This window comes from Staurois parvus, unplaced genomic scaffold, assembly GCF_062004578.1.
Source record: "Staurois parvus isolate SC_StPar_1 unplaced genomic scaffold, SC_StPar_1.0 ptg001896l, whole genome shotgun sequence".
Classification (NCBI taxonomy): domain Eukaryota; kingdom Metazoa; phylum Chordata; class Amphibia; order Anura; family Ranidae; genus Staurois; species Staurois parvus.
In genome coordinates this window covers 60,054-80,950 of record NW_028319692.1, presented here as the reverse complement: position 1 = coordinate 80,950, position 20,897 = coordinate 60,054, and the positions used below count along the sequence as shown (strand labels likewise).

Here is a 20,897-nt window from a genome sequence, read left to right as displayed (position 1 = left end):
TAATGAAAGCAGTATAATAAGTAAATTGCTACTGCAGGATGCCTTCTGAAAATGTAAGTTGGCTGGCTGTCTCTGGTTTCACAACTTCATGATTTTATCTGGAAAAACACATTAGCAAAGTCAGAAATCTTGATTTGAATACTATCTGAGTAATGTTTGTAGTCAGTAACCCAGAAAGAACTGAAGCCAAAGGGTAAGAATGGCACTACAAGCAAAGCATGTTCTGGGCTCATCTTTAGTTACTTTTTTTTTTCGTTACTGGGGCATTGCTATGCTGGCTTTTGGACAAAGTCTGAACAGTCAACATCAGTCTAATTTCACACTGGCATCATCCAGTTAAATTTTTCATAGAAAAAATAAATTCAGTTTATATCAGTTCAGTTGTTTACCAGTTTTTTTATATCCGTCAGCAAACGTCTTTAATCACTAGCCTACAGGGCACTTATACCCCCTTCCTGCCCAGGCCAATTTCCAGCTTTCAGCGCTGTCACACTTTGAATGACAATTGTGCAGTCATGCAACACTGTACCCATATGAAATTTTTATCATTTTTTTGTGACAAATAGAGCTTTATTTTGGTGGTACAGTGGGGCAAAAAAGTATTTAGTCAGCTACCAATTGTGCAAGTTCTCCCACTTAAAAAGATGAGAGAGGCCTGTAATTGGCATCATAGGTAGACCTCAACTATGAGAGACAAAATGAGAAAAAAAATCCAGACAATCACATTGGCTGATTTGGAAAGAATTTATTTGCAAATTATGGTGGAAAATAAGTATTTGGTCAATATCAAAAGTTCACCTCAATACTTTGTTATATATCCTTTGTTGGCAATGACAGAGGTCAAACGTTTCCTGTATGTCTTTACAAGGTTGGTGCACACTGTTGCTGGTATGTTGGCCCATTTCTCCATGCAGATCTCCTCTAGAGAAGTGCTGTTTTGGTGCTGTCGCTGGGCAACACGGACTTTCAACTCCCTCCAAAGCTTTTCTATGGGGTTGAGATCTGGAGACTGGCTAGGCCACTCCAGGACCTTGAAATGCTTCTTACGAAGCCACTCCGTTGCCCGGGCGGTATGTTTGGGATCATTGTCATGTTGGAAGACCCAGCCACATTTCATCTTCAATGCCCTTGCTAATGGAAGGAGGTTTGCACTCAAAATCTCACGATACATGGCCCCATTCATTCTGTCCTGTACATGGATCAGTCGTCCTGGTCCCTTTGTGGAGAATCAGCCCCAAAGCATGATGTTGCCACCCCCATGCTTCACAGTAGGTATGGTGTTCTTTGGATGCAACTCAGCATTCTCTCTCCTCCAAACACGACGAGTTGTGTTTCTACCAAACCGTTCTATTTTGGTTTCATCTGACCATATGACATTCTCCCAATCCTCTTCTAGATCATCCAAATGCTCTCTAGCGAACTTCAGACGGGCCCGGACATGTACTGGCTTAAGCAGGGGGACACGTCTGGCACTGCAGGATCTGAGTCCCTGGAGGCGTAGTGTGTTACTGATGGTAGCCTTTGTTACGTTGGTCCCAGCTCTCTGCAGGTCATTCACTAGGTCCCCCCATGTGGTCCTGGGATTTTTGCTCACCGTTCTTGTGATCATTGTGACCCCATGGGGTGAGATCTTGCGTGGAGCCCCAGATCAAGGGAGATTATCAGTGGTCTTGTATGTCTTCCATTTTCTAATTATTGCTCCCACAGTTGATTTGTTCACACCAAGCTGCTTGCCTATTGCAGATTCAGTCTTCCCAGCCTGGTGCAGGTCTACAATTTTGTTTCTGGTGTCCTTCGACAGCTCTTTGGTCTTCACTAGAGATGAGCGAAGTATTCAAAAATTCGATTCGGCTGATTCGGCGAATTCGAGGAATAAATTCGATTCGAGGCGAATATATTCGCTGCGAATTTAACTTATAAAAGGGTGTTTCTAGGCTTCAGAGAGCCTTTATATTAGTGCAGAACACTGTACCTTTAATTTAAATGCCCTTGGAGTCTGCTGGGGAAGAGAAATAATACTGTCAGTCAGTATGACATGCAGATGAGTGCCGTCGATCTTAGAATCACCGCACACTTCACTCATTTGGGCAGTCACGGGGCCAAAACCAGAGTGTGGAGCCACAGTGTGGCGGTGGAGGCAGCAGCAATGGGAGGCCATACAGCACCCTATGACAAAAATGGAACCCACCAGCAGTGTGAGGAGACCTGAAAGTGGCACATGGCAGAGTGTGGCGATGGAGACAGCAGCAATGGGAGGCCGTACAGGGACCCATGACACACTCTGGACCTGGCAGCAGCATGAGGAGGCGGTACAGGGGTCCATGACAGATTACGGGCCTGGCAGCAGCATGAGGAGTCGGTACGGGGGCCCATGGCAGATTACGGGCCTGGCAGCAGCAATGGGAGGCCATACAGCACCCTATGACAAAATGGAACCCACCAGCAGTGTGAGGAGACCTGAAAGTGGCACATGGCAGAGTGTGGCGATGGAGACAGCAGCAATGGGAGGCCGTACAGGGACCCATGACACACTCTGGACCTGGCAGCAGCATGAGGAGGCGGTACAGGGGCCCATGGCAGATTACGGGCCTGGCAGCAGCAATGGGAGGCCCGTAATCTGCCAGCACCCTATGACAAAATGGAACCCACCAGCAGTGTGAGGAGACCTGAAAGTGGCACATGTTTGGGGCATGATTCATGGCGGATTTAGTCAGTTGTGTCAGGAACTGGTGGTTTGAAATCCAGACTAATCCACGCCTGATTCATTTTCACAAACGTGAGTCTCTCCACACTTTGGGTGGACAGTCGTGTCCTCCGCGGAGTTACAATACCTCCTGCCGCACTAAACACGCGCTCCGATGCCACGCTACTGGCCGGGCATGACAGCCTTTCAAGGGCAAATTCAGCTAGTTGGGGCCAAAGGTCAAGTTTCGTTGCCCAGTAGTCAAGGGGATTGTCTACCTCGGTTGGCAGGGTGCTGTGCAAGTAGGCCCAAGCCTGTTGTTTGAGGTCCTGCTCCAGGTCCACCTGATGCTGCTGCTGCTGCGGCTGGTTAGTAGTTTCCTCACTGCGCTGGTGAAGAAAGCTACTCATCATCGACTGCAGACTGAGGCAGCCGCTGCTGGTGGAGCTGCCACTGCTCCTACCACCCCACCGCTCCCCTGCTGCCATGGCAGTGGAACGCGAGCGCACAGGGCCCACAGTGTCTGAGGATGGACGTTGGCGCAGAAAGGCAGAGACCAACTGACTACATAGGTGTTTTTTATAGTACTTTATTTTGGCCTCCCTCTCAGCAGGTGTGAAAAAGGCCACCATTTTTGAACGGTAGCGAGGGTCCAACAAGGTGGACAGCCAAAAGTCATCCCTCTGTCTGATGGTTATTATTCGGCTGTCGCTACGCAAGCAACCGAGCATGCTATGGGCCATTTGTGCCAAGGAATGCGAGGGACTCCCTGCCTCCATCTCCACAGCATACTGCCACGGTGCGTCTGGGTCCTCTGTCTCCTCCTCCTCCTGCAGATGCTCCTGCTCCTCCACTCCTGTCCGCTGAGTGGAAAAACCACCCATTTCACTCAATAATTCCTGAGCACCAATGTCCTCCTCTACCTCCTCCTCTTCTTCCTGTCCTGCCTCCACAGGGGTCATGTGGCGTTGAGATCTGTGCGTCACGTCTACCGCACCCTGACCAGCCATTGTTAACAGCATTTGTTCCAGGACGTGCAACAGAGGAATGACGTCGTTCATCCCATAGTCCTGCCGACTCACGAATAGCGTGGCCTCCTCAAAGGGCCTGAGCAAGCGGCAGGTGTCACGCATGAGCTGCCAATGGCTGACATCTAAGTTACACAGGGGAGTACCTTTATCCGCTTGTAACATCAGGAAATCGGTGATGGCCTTTCGCTGTTCGTAAAGGCGGTCTAACATATGTAGGGTTGAATTCCACCTTGTTGCAACGTCACAGCATGAGGAGTCGGTACGGGGGCCCATGGCAGATTACGGGCCTGGCAGCAGCAATGGGAGGCCCGTAATCTGCCAGCACCCTATGACAAAATGGAACACAACAGCAGTGTGAGGAGACCTGAAAGTGGCACATGGCAGAGTGTGGCGATGGAGACAGCAGCAATGGGAGGCCGTACAGGGACCCATGAGACACTGTGGACCTGGCAGCAGCATGAGGAGGCGGTACAGGGGCCCATGGCAGATTACGGGCCTGGCAGCAGCAATGGGAGGCCCGTAATCTGCCAGCACCCTATGACAAAATGGAACACACCAGCAGTGTGAGGAGACCTGAAAGTGGCACATGGCAGAGTGTGGCGATGGAGACAGCAGCAATGGGAGGCCGTACAGGGACCCATGAGACACTGTGGACCTGGCAGCAGCATGAGGAGGCGGTACAGGGGCCCATGGCAGATTACGGGCCTGGCAGCAGCAATGGGAGGCCCGTAATCTGCCAGCACCCTATGACAAAATGGAACACACCAGCAGTGTGAGGAGACCTGAAAGTGGCACATGGCAGAGTGTGGCGATGGAGACAGCAGCAATGGGAGGCCGTACAAAGACCCATGAGACACTGTGGACCTGGCAGCAGCATGAGGAGGCGGTACAGGGGCCCATGGCAGATTACGGGCCTGGCAGCAGCAATGGGAGGCCCGTAATCTGCCAGCACCCTATGACAAAATGGAACACACCAGCAGTGTGAGGAGACCTGAAAGTGGCACATGGCAGAGTGTGGCGATGGAGACAGCAGCAATGGGAGGCCGTACAGGGACCCATTAGACACTCTGGACCTGGCAGCAGCATGAGGAGGCGGTACAGGGGCCCATGGCAGATTATGGGCCTGGCAGCAGCAATGGGAGGACCGTAATCTGCCAGCACCCTATGACAAAATGGAACACACCAGCAGTGTGAGGAGACCTGAAAGTGGCACATGGCAGAGTGTGGCGATGGAGACAGCAGCAATGGGAGGCCGTACAGGGACCCATGAGAGACTCTGGACCTGGCAGCAGCATGAGGAGGTGGTACAGGGGCCCATGGCAGATTACAGGCCTGGCAGCAGCAGTGGGAGGCCCGTAATCTGCCAGCACCCTATGACAAAATGGAACACACCAGCAGTGTGAGGAGACCTGAAAGTGGCACATGGCAGAGTGTGGCGATGGAGACAGCAGCAATGGGAGGCCGTACAGGGACCCATGAGACACTGTGGACCTGGCAGCAGCATGAGGAGGCGGTACAGGGGCCCATGGCAGATTACGGGCCTGGCAGCAGCAATGGGAGGCCCGTAATCTGCCAGCACCCTATGACAAAATGGAACACACCAGCAGTGTGAGGAGACCTGAAAGTGGCACATGGCAGAGTGTGGCGATGGAGACAGCAGCAATGGGAGGCCGTACAGGGACCCATGAGATACTGTGGACCTGGCAGCAGCATGAGGAGGCGGTACAGGGGCCCATGGCAGATTACGGGCCTGGCAGCAGCAATGGGAGGCCCGTAATCTGCCAGCACCCTATGACAAAATGGAACACACCAGCAGTGTGAGGAGACCTGAAAGTGGCACATGGCAGAGTGTGGCGATGGAGACAGCAGCAATGGGAGGCCGTACAGGGACCCATGAGAGACTCTGGACCTGGCAGCAGCATGAGGAGGCGGTACAGGGGCCCATGGCAGATTACGGGCCTGGCAGCAGCAATGGGAGGCCCGTAATCTGCCAGCACCCTATGACAAAATGGAACACACCAGCAGTGTGAGGAGACCTGAAAGTGGCACATGGCAGAGTGTGGCGATGGAGACATGGGCTCCCTGGCCACGCTTGACTTTCTGGCCACATAGTCGACATACGGCTACGTTTACTTCCTCGGGCGGCTTGACGAAAAATTGCCACACCGCCGAGTAGGAAACTTTGCCCCCGCTACTCCTCACTGGCTGACTGCTACTTCCTCCGTGCACACCGGCACCACTACTGGCCGTGGTGGTAGGCTGCAGTGGAGCTGGTGCTGTACTCCGTGGCCGTTTGCCTCCACTGACACTGCTGCGACCCTGCTGCCTCCTGGGCAACCCACCGACTATTTTGCTCGCTGCCAAGCTGCCACCCTCTTCTCCTGATGATGCGGAAGCAATAGCCTGATGACGACGAGGCTGCCAAGTGCGATCAGCCTCATCATCATCAATTAGGGTCTCCGCCTCACTACTAGCCCCCTCGGCTGCGTGTGGGTCAGGAGACAGACCTGTCTCTAGACCGGCTACCGAGCCACTCTCCTCGCCAGTACTTCTTCGCCTGGCTGCTGAAGAGGCGGATGTCTCCCCCCGTTCCTGACCGCCCTCTGTTAGCTCTTCCTCACTGTACAGTGGGGCTGAGCCCACAGCATGCGATACTTCGCTTGGTGAGGGAACACCAAAGGACAGGGGCAGGTAGAGGACACGTGATTTCAGTGGGCTTGCTCCCGGGCCATGCCAACTAACGGTTGTGTCTGACGTACCCACCGACCGTTGGCTGTAGGTGTCAGAGGTGACCTGGGAAGAGGAAGACGACCGAGCCAACCAATCGATGACGGCAGGGTTGTCGGTGGAGACACGACCGCTGGATGACACCGGGGGCACTGGCCTCTGGCTGCGACTAGTGCTGCCTCGACCCCTTCCTCTGCTGCCACGTCTGCTCGCTCCTAAAACATTGCCTCCTCTGCCACTCCTCTGCATGTTGTCTGACATACTCTTTAATTCAAAGATTCTGTGTCCCTGAATAACAATTCTGTTTCCCTCAGTAACAATTCTGTGTCTGTCCCTGAGTAACAATTCTGTGTCCCTGAGTAACAATTCTGTGTCCCTCAGTAACAATTCTGTGTCCCTCAGTAACAATTCTGTGTCTGTCCCTCAGTAACAATTCTGTGTCCCTCAGTAACAATTCTGTGTCTGTCCCTCAGTAACAATTCTGTGTCCCTCAGTAACAATTCTGTGTCTGTCCCTCAGTAACAATTCTGTGTCTGTCCCTCAGTAACAATTCTGTGTCCCTCAGAATTGTTACTGAGGGACACAGAATTGTTACTGAGGGACACAGAATTGTTACTCAGGGACAGACACAGAATTGTTACTAAGGGACACAGAATTGTTACTGAGGGACACAGAATTGTTACTGAGGGACACAGAATTGTTACTGTGTCCCTCAGTAACAATTCTGTGTCCCTCAGTAACAATTATGTGTCTGTCCCTGAGTAACAATTCTGTGTCCCTGAGTAACAATTCTGTGTCCCTCAGTAACAATTCTGTGTCCCTCAGTAACAATTCTGTGTCCCTCAGTAACAATTCTGTGTCTGTCCCTGAGTAACAATTCTGTGTCCCTCAGTAACAATTCTGTGTCTGTCCCTGAGTAACAATTCTGTGTCCCTGAGTAACAATTCTGTGTCCCTCAGTAACAATTCTGTGTCCCTCAGTAACAATTCTGTGTCTGTCCCCGAGTAACAATTCTGTGTCCCTGAGTAACAATTCTGTGTCCCTGAGTAACAATTCTGTGTCCCTGAGTAACAATTCTGTGTCCCTGAGTAACAATTCTGTGTCCCTCAGTAACAATTCTGTGTCTGTCCCTGAGTAACAATTCTGTGTCCCTCAGTAACAATTCTGTGTTTGACCCTGAGTAACAATTCTGTGTCCCTGAGTAACAATTCTGTGTCCCTCAGTAACAATTCTGTGTCCCTCAGTAACAATTCTGTGTCCCTCAGTAACAATTCTGTGTCTGTCCCTGAGTAACAATTCTGTGTCCCCGAGTAACAATCCTGTGTCCCTGAGTAACAATTCTGTGTCCCTGAGTAACAATTCTGTGTCCCTCAGTAACAATTCTGTGTCCCTCAGTAACAATTCTGTGTCTGTCCCCGAGTAACAATTCTGTGTCCCCGAGTAACAATTCTGTGTCCCTGAGTAACAATTCTGTGTCCCTGAGTAACAATTCTGCGTCCCTCAGTAACAATTCTGTGTCCCTCAGTAACAATTCTGTGTCTGTCCCTGAGTAACAATTCTGTGTCCCTCAGTAACAATTCTGTGTCCCTCAGTAACAATTCTGTGTTTGACCCTGAGTAACAATTCTGTGTCCCTGAGTAACAATTCTGTGTCCCTCAGTAACAATTCTGTGTCCCTCAGTAACAATTCTGTGTCTGTCCCTGAGTAACAATTCTGTGTCCCTCAGTAACAATTCTGTGTCCCTCAGTAACAATTCTGTGTCTGTCCCTGAGTAACAATTCTGTGTCCCTCAGTAACAATTCTGTGTCTGTCCCCGAGTAACAATTCTGTGTCCCTCAGTAACAATTCTGTGTCCCTGAGTAACAATTCTGTGTCCCTGAGTAACGATTCTGTGTCCCTGAGTAACGATTCTGTGTCCCTCAGTAACGATTCTGTGTCCCTGAGTAACAATTCTGTGTCCCTCAGTAACAGTTCTGTGTCTGTCCCTGAGTAACAATTCTGTGTCTGTCCCTCAGTAACAATTCTGTGTCCCTCAGTAACAATTCTGTGTCCCTCAGTAACAATTCTGTGTCCCTGAGTAACAATTCTGTGTCTGTCCCTGAGTAACAATTCTGTGTCTGTCCCTGAGTAACAATTCTGTGTCTGTCCCTGAGTAACAATTCTGTGTCCCTAAGTAACGGTTCTGTGTCCCTAAGTAACGATTGTGTGTCCCTAAGTAACGGTTCTGTGTCCCTAAGTAACGATTCTGTGTCCCTAATACAGAGAGATCTGTCTCTCTTGAATGACCAGAGGCAAATGGAGAATTGTAAGATGGCCGCAATTTATAGCTCCACCATTACACAGTGCTGGCTGGCTGGCTGCTGATTGGCTAATGCGATCACATGTCATGAATGAATGCATTATGGGTCAGCGCGCCTTGTCTGCGCGCCTTCCCAGAGATCCCTGCTCCGTCGCCGCACATGTCGCCGCCATTTTTGGAAAAATTTCGATTCCATCCGAAGTCTGCTAATTTTCGGATTCGACGCGAATCGAAATTTTCCTAATATTCGAAACGAATTCCACTTCGCCGAGTTCGATTCGCTCATCTCTAGTCTTCACCATATTGGAGTTTGGAGTGAGACTGTTTGAGGTTGTGGACAGGTGTCTTTTATACTGATAACAAGTTCAAACAGGTGCCATTGATACAGGTAATGAGTGCAGGACAGAGGAGCCTCTTAAAGAAGAAGGTACAGGTCTGTGAGAGCCAGAAATCTTGCTTGTATGTAGGTGACCAAATACTTATTTTCCACCATAATTTGCAAATAAATTCTTTCCAAATCAGCCAATGTGATTGTCTGGATTTTTTTTCTCATTTTGTCTCTCATAGTTGAGGTCTACCTATGATGCCAATTACAGGCCTCTTATCTTTTTAAGTGAGAGAACTTGCACAATAGATGGCTGACTAAATACTTTTTTGCCCCACTGTATTTAGTCACCTCTGGGTTTTTCTTTTTTCTTAAACAAACCAAAAACCACTGAAAATTTTGAAAAAAAAACGTTTTTTTCTTAGTTTTTGTTATAAAATTTTTGTAAATAAGTGATTTTTCTCCTTCACTGATGTGCGCTAATTAGGCTGCACTGATGAGGATGCACTGGTAGGTGGCACTGATGGGCATTGGTAGGCATCACTGATGGGCACTGAAAGGCAGCACTGATACATGACACTGTTAAGCGGCACTGACTGGCACTGTTAGGCGGCACTGATTGGCAGCACTGATAGGTGGCACTGATTGGCATTGATAGGTGGCACTGACTGGCACGGATGGGTGGCACTGATATGCACTGGTAGGCACTGATATGTGGCATTGATATGGCACTGATGAGCACTGACACAAGGCACTGATGGACACTGACAGGTGGCGCTGCTGGGGCTACACTGATCATCAGAGCACACTGATCATCAGTGCCCTGATGATCAGTGTACATGTCCCCTCCGCGGAAAGCCGATTACCGTCTCTTCTCTCAAGCTGTCAGCGTGACAGCTCGAGAGGGGAGAAATGCCGATAACTGGCATTTCCCTGTTTTACATGTGATCAGCTGTGATTGGACCAGGGGTGGACTGACCATTTGGAAACTCAGGCACTGCCCGAAGGCCCGAGGCCAGTAGGGGGCCCCATGAGATGCCCCTGGTACCTTTTTCATAGGCTTTTTGAGCTTGGGCAAGGACACAGGGGCCCCATGATCCCCTTTTGCCCGGGGGCCCCATGAGTTGTCAGTCCGCCCCTGGATTGGACACAGCTGATCACATGACCGAGCCGACATCTTCGGCTCTTTTCGTGATCGGTGATCCGCTGTGTCCGAGGGACACAGCGCACCGCCGATCGCCGTGCTGCACGCTGAGAATGGGAGGATGTCATATGACGTCCTCCCAGAACGAGAGAACCACCTTGCGTCCGTCATATTACTATATGGCGGGCGGGAGGTGGTTAACAACCAGTGACTCACCTCTGCTGCCAGCAGGGTATTCCCGCTGACAGCTGAATGTAAACAGACCTGAAAAAAAAATGCCATACGCACAAACACACAGTGAAGTAAATAAGTATTTGATCCCCTGTTGATTTTGAATGTTTGCCCACTCATAAAGAAATGATCAGTCTAAAAATCGAATGGTAGGTGTATTGTAACACTGAGAGACAGAACAGCAACAAAAAATTCAAAATAAATCATGTCTGACAAATTATGCACTGATTTGCATGTTTATGAGGGAAATAAGTATTTGATCGCCTATCATTCAGCAGGATTTCTGGCTACCAGGTGTCTTTCATACAGGTAACAAGCTGAGATTAGAATCAGTCTCTTAAAGGGAGTGCTGCTAATTTCATTTTGTTATCTGTATAATAGACACTTGTCCACAGGAGCAATCAAACAATCAGATTCCAAACTCTCCACCATGGCAAAGACCAAAGAGCTGTCCAAGGATGTCAGGGACAAGATTGTAGACCTACAAAAGGCTGGACTGGGCTACCAAACTATCATCAAGCAGCTTGGTGAGAAGGTGACAACAGTTGGTGCAATCATTTGAAAATGGAAGAAAGAAAACCACTGTCAGTCTCCCTAGGTCTAGTACACCATGTAAGATCTTACCTCGTGGAGTGTCAATGATCATGAGAACAGTGAGAAATCATCCCAGATCTACATGTGAGGATCTTGTCAATGATCTCCAGGTAGCTGGGGCCACAGTCACCAAGAAAACAATTGGTAACACACTACGCCGACAAGGATTGAAATCCTGCAGTGCCCGCAAGGTCCCTCTGCTCAAGAAAGCACATGTCCAGGCCTGTCTGAAGTTTGCCACTGAACATCTGAATGATGCAGGGGAGGACTGGTTGAAAGTGTTGTGGTCAGATGATACCAAAATTGAGCTCTTTGGTGTCAACTCAACTCGCCGTGTTTGGAGGAGGAGGAATGCTGCCTATGACCCCAAGAACACCATCCCAACTATCAAACACAGTGTTGGAAACATTCTGCTTTGTGGGTGTTTTTCTGCTAAGGCAAAGGGACAACTGCACCGCATCAAAGGGATGATGGACAGGGCAATGTGCCATCAAATCTTGGGCAAGAACCTTCTTCCCTCAGACAGAGCATTGAAAATAGGTTGTGGATGGGTGTTCCAGCATGACAATGACCCAAATTACATGGCCAAGGCAACAAAGGAGTGGCTCAAGAAGAAGCACATTAAGGTCCTAGCCAGTCTCCAGACCTTAATTCTATTGAAAATCTGTGGAGGGAGCGGAAAGTTTGAGTTGCCAAACGTCAGCCACCAAACCTTAATGACTTAGAGATGATCTGCCAAGAGGAGTGGGCCAAAATCCTTTGTGAGATGTGTGCAAACTTGATGGCCAACTACAGGAAATGACTGACCTCTGTGATTGCCAACAAGGGATTTGCCACCAAGTACTAAGTCATGTTTTGTGAAGGGGATCAAATACTTATTTCCCTCATAAACATGAAAATCAGTGCATAATCTGTTAGACTGATCAAATACTTATTTCCTTCACTGTGTGTATGTATGTATGTATGTATATATATATATATATATATACATATATACACACACACACACACACTATCTCACAGCAGCGGGTACACCCCTCACATATATACATACAGTTGTGTTCAAAATAATAGCAGTCAGACATCACTAACCTGATCAATCACTGTTTTTGGTAGAAATGATATTTCTACATGGCAAATAATTTACTAGCAGGTGTAGTAGAGTAATAGAAATCCAACAGACCCAACAGTCATGACATGCATGCTACTGATTCTGTGTAATTGAATCACTAATTGAAAGGGGCATGTTCAAAATAATAGCAGTGTGGAGTTCTATTAGTGAGGTCATTCATTCTTTGAAAAACAGGTGGCAATTATTGCCCTTATTTAAGGAAGGAAGGCAGCAAATGTTGTCAGCAAGGAAGTGCAGAAAATGATAGGCTGCTCAGCTAAAATGATCGCAAATGCTTTAAAATGGCAACCAAAACCTGAAAGATGTGGAAGAAAGCGAAAAACTACCATTCGAATGGATAGAAGAATAAGCAAAATGGCGCGGACTCAGCCAACAATCAGCTCCAGGAAGATGAAAGAAGGTCTAAAGTTACCTGTGAGTACTGTTACAATTAGAAGATGCCTATGTGAAGCCAAGCTATCTGCAAGCAGCCCCCGCAAAGTCCCACTGTTGAAAAAAAGACGTGCTGAAGAGGTTACAATTTGCCAAAGAGCACATTGACTGGTCTAAAGAGAAATGGCGCAACATTTTGTGGACTGATGAAAGTAAGATTGTTCTTTTTGGTTCTAGTGGCCGGAGACAGTTTGTCAGACGACCCCCAAACACTGAATTCAAGCCACAGTACACTGCGAAGACAGTGAAGCATGGTTGCGCAAGCACCATGATATGGGGATGTTTCTCATACTACGGTGTTGGGCCTATTTATCGCATACCAGGGATCATGGATCAGTTTGAATACATCAGAATACTTGAAGAGGTCATGCTGCCTTATGCTGAAGAGGAAATGCCCTTGAAATGGGTGTTCCAACAAGACAACAACCCCAAACACATCAGTAAACGTGCAACATCTTGGTTCCAGACCAACAAGATTGATGTTATGGAGCCGCCAGCCCAATCCCAGGATCTTAATCCAATAGAAAACTTGTGGGGTGACATAAAAAATGCAGTTTCTGAGGCAAAACCAAGAAATCGAGAAGAACTGTGGCATGTAGTCCAATCATCCTGGGCTGGAATACCTGTTCACAGGTGCCAGAAGTTGGTTGACTCCATGCAACACAGATGTACAGCAGATCTCAGAAACAGTGCTTATACAACTAAATATTAATTTAGTGATTCTAAGGAAAGCAAAATCTTCAAACATTTTTCAGTTTATATAGTGAATGTTTGAGTTTGTAAAGAAGAATACAAACACTGCTATTGTTTTGAACAGTCTAATATTCACTTTTCTTAAATTTTTTTAGAGGAACAACACAAATTTGATATATTTTTCTTCATGTTTTGATTTGGAATAGAATGTGTAGTGTTCCCAATGCATTTGTGTGTATGGAAATAAAGGCTTTTAGACGGATTTTGAGCTTTATTCACTTATTCAACACACTGCCATTATTTTGAACACAACTTTACATACTGTGGGAACTAGCACTAAGAGTAGAACTTTTGAAGCACAGTCACTGACTTCCTTCTTTTTTAAAGGCCGTTTTTGCCCAGTTTTATTTAAAAGAAAGTTCCATACACCATAGGTTTCCCACGCAGGGGTATCCACCATCAATGCAAACAGAAACAAAGATTCAGCCTCCTGGCTCTCTTTAGCAGCACCGTTGCTCAGGCTTCATGCCTCGGTCCTCTTGACCATCACATGCAACACATTGTACCTGGGTTAGCACCTTTTCTCAGCACTCCTGTTTTTCCAGCCCACAGGCTTGGGCCCTCTGTCAGACTTCTCTGTGCCACTATGCACATTTGTGGCTGCTCCCTTGCACCCACATGGACTCTTCGGGAGGGTGGAGCCCAGAACCCTGGTCCTGACTCTAGACGAAGCCCACACACACCTGACCAATCAGTCTCCTGGCCATTCCCAAAACCTGGTACGAGGATTGGAGATTTCATCCCTCCCAAATCACTTTGAAATCTCCAGGCTTCAGGTCCCAAAATGGACTTTACAACCAAATGAGGAAAGTGAAAAGCCAGTTTCCTCTGCATTAAACAAGTACCCTGGAGCCCCTCAACCTGCTTTGTTGAGAATTCCGGGTGAAATATCCTTTGTACACTGTGACAGGTCACCACACTGTCACTATATATATATACACACACTATATTGCCAAAAGTATTGGGACACTTCCCCAAACCATTGGATTCAGGTGTTCCAATCACCTCCATGGCCACAGGTGTATAAAATCAAGTACCTAGGCATGCAGACTGCTTCTACAAGCATTTGTTAAAGACTGGGTCGCTCTCAGGAGCTCAGTGAATTCAAGTGTGGTACTGTGATAGGTTACCACTTGTGCAATAAGTCCAACCGTGAAATTTCCTTGCTACTAAATATTCCATGGTCAACAGTTAGTGGTATTTTAACAAAGTGGAAGCAACTGAGAACAACAGCAACTCAGCCAGGAAGTGGTAGGCCATGTAAAATGACTGAGCGGCGTCAGCATGCTGAAACGTACAGTGCACAGAATTCGCCAACTGTCTGCAGTCAATAGCTTAAGACCTCCAAAGTTCATGTGGCTTTCAGATTAGTACAACAGTGTGTAGAGAGCTTCATGGAATGGGTTTCCATGGCCGAGCAGCTGCATCCAAGCCTTACATCACAAGGTCAATGCAAAGCGACGGATGCAGTGGTGTAAAGCACGACGCCACTCGGCTCTAGAGCAATGGACATGTGTTCTCTGGAGTGACCGTTCACGTTTCTCTGGCAGTCCGATGGACGTCTGTGTTTGGCAATTGCCAGGAGAATGGTACTTGCCTGACTGCATTTTACCAAGTATAAAGTTTGGTGGAGGGAGGATTATGGTGTGGGGTTGTTTTTCAGGGGTTGTGCTTGGTCCCATAGTGCCAGTGAAGGGGACCCTTAGGGTGTCGGCATACCAGGACATTTTGGACAATTTCATGCTCGATAGAACACCTTTGGGATGAATTAGAGCAGAGACTGAGAGCCAGGCCTTCTCGTCCAACATCAATGCCTGACCTTACAAATGCGCTTCTGGAAGAATGGTCAAACATTCCCATAGACACACTTCTAAACCTTGTGGGCAGCCTTCCCAGAAGAGTTGAAGCTGTTATAGCTGCAAAGGGTGGGCTCAATATTGAACCCTACAAACTAAAACTGGGATGCCATTAAAGATCATATGCATGTAAAGGCAGGTGTCCCAATACTTTTGGCAATAAAAAAAAGTATGTGTGTGTATGTGTATGTACAGTTGTGACCAAAATTATTCAACCCCCACTGAAATTGAGTGTTTTGGCCAGTTTGACATTGCTTTTGATCATTCAGTCATCTTGCTTACATTTACATTAAAGAGGCACTTGTAGGTCAGACAAATATAACATAACAGTTATAATGAAATAACCACAAATGTCTTTTCTGTGCTCACAGCATTATCAGTTTTATTCAACCCCCAAGTGACATTCAATCTTAGTACTTAGTACAGCATCCTTTTACAGTTATAACAGCTTTTAAACGTGAAGCATAGCTTGACACAAGTGTCTTGCAGCGATCTACGGGTATCTTCGCCCATTCTTCATGGGCAAAGGCCTCCAGTTCAGTCACATTCTTAGGCTTGCGCACTGCAACTGCTTTCTTTAAGTCCCACCAGAGGTTCTCAATCGGATTTAAGTCTGGTGACTGCGATGGCCACTCCAAAATGTTCCAGCCTTTCCTCTGCAACCATGCTCTAGTGGACTTGGAGGTATGCTTGGGATCATTGTCCTGTTGAAAGGTCCAACGTCTCCCAAGCCTCAGGTGTGTGACGGACTGCATCACGTTTCCATCCAATATCTCCTGGTACTGAAGAGAATTCATGGTACCTTGCACACGCTGAAGCTTCCCTGTACCTGCAGAAGCAAAACAGCCCCAAAGCATGATTGACCCTCCACCATGCTTCACAGTAGGCAAGGTGTTCTTTTCATCATAGGCCTTGTTCTTCCTCCTCCAAACATAGCGTTGATCCATGGGCCCAAACAGTTCTAATTTTGTTTCATCAGTCCACAGAACACTATCCCACAACTTTTGTGGTTTGTCCACATGGCTTTTGGCATACTGCAGTCGACTCTTCTTATTCTTTGGAGACAGCAAGGGGGTACGCCTGGGAGTTCTGGCACGGAGGCCTTCATTACGCAGTGTGCGTCTTATTGTCTGGGCTGAAACTTCTGTACCCACATCTGACAAATCTTTTCTCAGTTCCTCAGCAGTCACACGGGGACTTCTCTCCACTCTACGCTTCAGGTAGCGCACAGCAGTCGAAGTCAGCATCTTCTTTCTGCCACGACCAGGTAGCGTTTCAACAGTGCCCTTTGCCTTGAATTTGCGAATGATGCTTCCTAAGGTGTCTCTTGGTATGTTTAACATCTTTGCAATCTTCTTATAGCCATTGCCCTTCCTGTGAAGAGAAATCACCTCTTCTCTTGTCTTCCTGGACCATTCTCTTGCCTTCACCATGTTTGTAACCACACCAGTAAATGTCTAGAAGGAGCTGAGTATCACAGTCATTTTAAAGCTGCCTAATTGGTGCTTATTATGCTTGATTGCTGCTCGGTGACATCCACAGGTGTTTTCAATACCTGATGGAAAGCACCTGTATGAACCTCTGTTCTTCAGAGTGGTAGTCTTTAAGGGGTTGAATAATTGTGGCAATGAAGAAACCACATAAGAACCATTTACTACTGTATTACATAAACAATTGATGTCATTTTAGTTGCATTTGGGTAGTTACAACGTCCTTGTAGGATTTGATTCTGAATACAATTCCAAATGTACACTATAGTCCCTAAACCCCTTTACAGCATTGGGGGTTGAATAATTTTGGTCACAACTGTATATATATATATATATATATATATATATATATATATATATATATTCTGATTTATCAGTTTAACCAATATTTTCATATATGTTCAACTATTTGGATTAATTGTACAATTCTCTTTAGGTCACTGAATCCAGTGAATTACAAGACTGTGAACCTAACATCATACTAAAAGCTGACAAGCCGAAGCTGTGGAATTTAACGCCAATATTCACTTGATAACACTAAGACAATCATAATAGTCCTCTGTACAGTTTTTATTTTTCTAAATAAACATTGCTGGTGGTATGAAATATACAAAGGTTTTCCATTAATTTAAAATATAAATGTATTTTTTATTTGTTGTCTTATAAATGCTATAAGCATTTGTACAACTGACAGTCTGAATCACCAAAGTGGAAAAAAAAAAAGTTTATAGGAAGTTCTGACTGCACTGGGTTACAAAGGACAGGTAAGATTTCAGATTATGTTATAGAATATTTGCAAATATCTTTTCCAAAATGGTGAAATTACTTCTTGGCAATTCCACTTTTGGATTTCAGGCCTTTATTGAATTCCCTGTTCACAGGAACCTTAGTGTCCTGTGAACTGTGGTTCCACCTGTCCTATAGTGACATACAGTACAAGCCAATGTTAAAGTGGAACTTTAGGTTAAAAAAAAAAATGGTGAACAGGCAGGAATTTTAATGCAGAAGAGACATGCTTTGTCTCTTTTGCATTAAAGTTAGTTACATGCCTGTCCGCCCCTATACAGTGACCCACGCATGCGCAGCTCACTATACACATTTGGTAATGCCGAATATGACTGAACTCCCATGTATGCGCGGGAGTGACATTATCCACTGACAGAGGCCAGTTATCGAGACCCAGAAGCCGCCTGCCTGAAGATGTCAGCAGCCGGTCGGGGAGCAGTGAGACACCTCATCATTGGAGCTGAGGTGAGTAAAGTTCCACTTTAAGATAGCCAAGTAGAAATCCCTTGACTCATCTGATGGCTGAATGCTTGCATGGGCTAAGGACCGGAGAATCTGCTGCTTTTTCTTAAATAGGCTGCTGCAAAGGTAAGTAAATGAATGCTTCTTTTAACCACTTGAGCTCCTGAGGATTTACCCCCCTTAATGACCAGTCCTCTTTTTGCTACTCGGCGCTGCACTAATTCAACTGATAATTGCGCGGTCATGCAACGCTGCACCTAAACGAAATTTATGTCCTTTTTTCACACAAATAGAGCTTTCTTTCGGTGGTATTTGATCACCTGTGCGCTTTTTATTTTTCACGCTATAAACAAAAAAAGACCAAATATTTTGAAGAAAAACGATATTTTTTACTTTCAGCTATAAAAAATATATAGTAAACTCAAAGTTAGTTATAAATTTAGGCCAAAATGTATTCTGCTACATGTTTTTGGTAAAAAAAATCCCAGTAAGTGTATATTGATTGCTTTGTGTGAAAGTTATAGCGTCTACAGTCTATGGTATAGATACTGCAATTTACAACATTTTTTTGCTATACAGCGCTGCGCTAGTTTAACGGACAATTGTGCGGTCATGCAATACGGTAAATAAATGAAATTTATGTCCTCTTTTTAACACAAATAGAGCATTCTTTTGGTGGTATTTGATCACCTGTGCACTTTTTATTTTTGGCGCTATAACCAGAAAAAAAACCCAATATTTTCTCATTTTGGTCATAAAAAATATCTAAAAAAACCCCTAAAATTTCGTCATAAATTTAGGCCAAAATGTATTCTGCTACATGTTTTTGGTTAAAAAAATCCCAATAAGTGTATATTGATTGCTTTTTGTGAAAGTTATAGTGTCTACAAACTATGGTATAGATAATGGAATTTACATAGCTTTTACTTTCTGGCTGCCCATCACATTTCTTGAGGTGCTAAAATACCAGGATAGTACAAACACCCTCAAATTACCCCTTTTCGGAAATTAGACACCCTAAGCTATCTGCTGAGAGGCATATTGAGTCCATGGAAGATTTATTTTTTTTCCACAAGTTTCTGGAAAATGATAAAAACTTTTTTTTTTTTTTACACAAAGTTGTCATTTAAATGATTTATTTCTCGCACAAGCCATGGGTATATGTGGAATTACACCCCAAAATACATTCTGCTACTTCTACTGAGTATGGGGATACCACATGTGTGAGACTTTTTGGGAGCCTAGCCACATACAGGAGCCTGAAATCCAATGACCACTTTGAAAGCCTGAAGGTGCGTAACTTCCTCATTACTCTTCCTCACTACCTATCACAGTTTTGAAGGCCCTGACATGCCAGGATAGCCCCGAACCCCCACCAAATGACCCCTTTCTGGAAAGTAGACACCCCAAGGAATTTAAAAAGAGGCATGGTGAGTATTTTGCAGATCTCATTTTTTCTCACAAGGTTTTGAAATATAGAAAAAATGTTTATTTTTTTTCATTTTCCAAAAACTTGTGGCAACAAATGAGATCTGCAAAATACTTACCGTGCTTTTTATCAAATTCCTTGGGGCGTCTACTATCCAAAAAGGGGTAATTTGGGGGGGTTAGGTGCTATCCTGGCATTTCAGGGCCTCCGAAACTGTGATAGGTAGTCTGGAAGTGTAATGAAAAAATAAAGCCCTTTAAAAGACTGAAGGTGCTTATTGGATTTTGGGGTCCTGTACTTGGCTAGACTGCCAAAACGTCTCTCGCATGTGGTACCCCCATACTCGGGAGAAGTAGCAGAATGTATTTTGGGGAGTAATTCCACATATAACCATGGCATGTGTGAGCAGTAAATCATTTAAGTGACAATTTTGTGTAAAAAAAAAAAAAATATTTATTTTTGTCATTTTCCAAAAACTTGTGGTAAAAAAATAAATTCTTCTATTGATTCAAAATTCCTCTCAGCAAATAGTTTGTGGTGACTACTTTCCAAAAAGGGGTCATTTTGGGGGGTGGGGGTGTTTTATGCCCAGCATTAGAAGTTTATGCCACACATCATTCACTCTTCTAACCACCTGAAGACCAAGCCTTTTTGTTCATATGAAAAAAATCTGTATTTTTTGCTAGGAAATTAATTTAAACCCCCAAACATTATATATTTTTTTAAAGCAGACACCCTAGTGAATAAAATGGTGGGTACTACAATTTTTTATGGCACATAGCAGCGATTTTTACCATATCTGGTACGCTGGCGGCCAGAAAAATTAATAAGGGACTCCTCAACGCAGATGTTTTGCTGGGGAGTATAGACATCTGCAAATTTTAGATTAAGGTGATTTGCGAGGGGCTGAATTTTGTGGAGCCGGTCAAATTCAGGGTTACCCCAAGGATGACAGAGTGTATTGTCGCTGAAATGCATAAAACACATTATACTCTCATATTTATGCCTGGCCATGGCAGCAGAGAACACGGCATATGATGAATCGGGTCTGAGGACCAATACAACCGCAATTCATTTCTTTTAGTAATGCCCATGTTGAGGGTTAGGCCCCAAAAAATGTAAATTTGAAAACCGTAATGAGTTTCCATGCGAATGGTCTGGCAAGGTTTGAATTTGGGTTGGCGGCAATAAATTGTTGTGCATATAAACTGCTTTGATCCACAATCAACGCATACAGATATTCCGTGAAAAACAGCTCCAAAAATCAAGGCGGTATGTGAAAGACCAGGATGCACTAGACCGCTGGTACTCGCCAGATCACCAAAATGTAGAGCAGCACTAGTATTGGCACTCTGCTGCATATGAGAGTCATCAAAATTTACCGGCAAGTGCTAACAGAGATCAGGCCTGATTCTGCGAACACTGCGGTTTTGTGTGCAATGTATCAAGTGACAGTGACCTACTGACACTGCACTTGCTGGGGGAGAAGGGGGGGGGGGGTAAGCGTAGGGGCTAAATGCAAG

The 20,897-nt window shown here is 45.8% G+C and overlaps 1 protein-coding gene across 1 annotated transcript in view; it reads left to right on the top strand.

Moving 5' to 3' along the window:
• The window catches only part of LOC149433859 (cilia-and flagella-associated protein 96-like), a 38,995-nt gene extending 21,684 nt beyond the window's left edge, over positions 1-17,311 (top strand). Inside the window, exon 8 of the mRNA XM_089664351.1 lies at positions 17,134-17,311. Coding sequence (XP_089520477.1) covers positions 17,134-17,182 — 49 coding nt within the window. The 3' untranslated portion in view covers positions 17,183-17,311. The remainder of the gene's footprint in view (positions 1-17,133) is intronic.
• Positions 17,312-20,897: the final 3,586 nt, after the last annotated feature.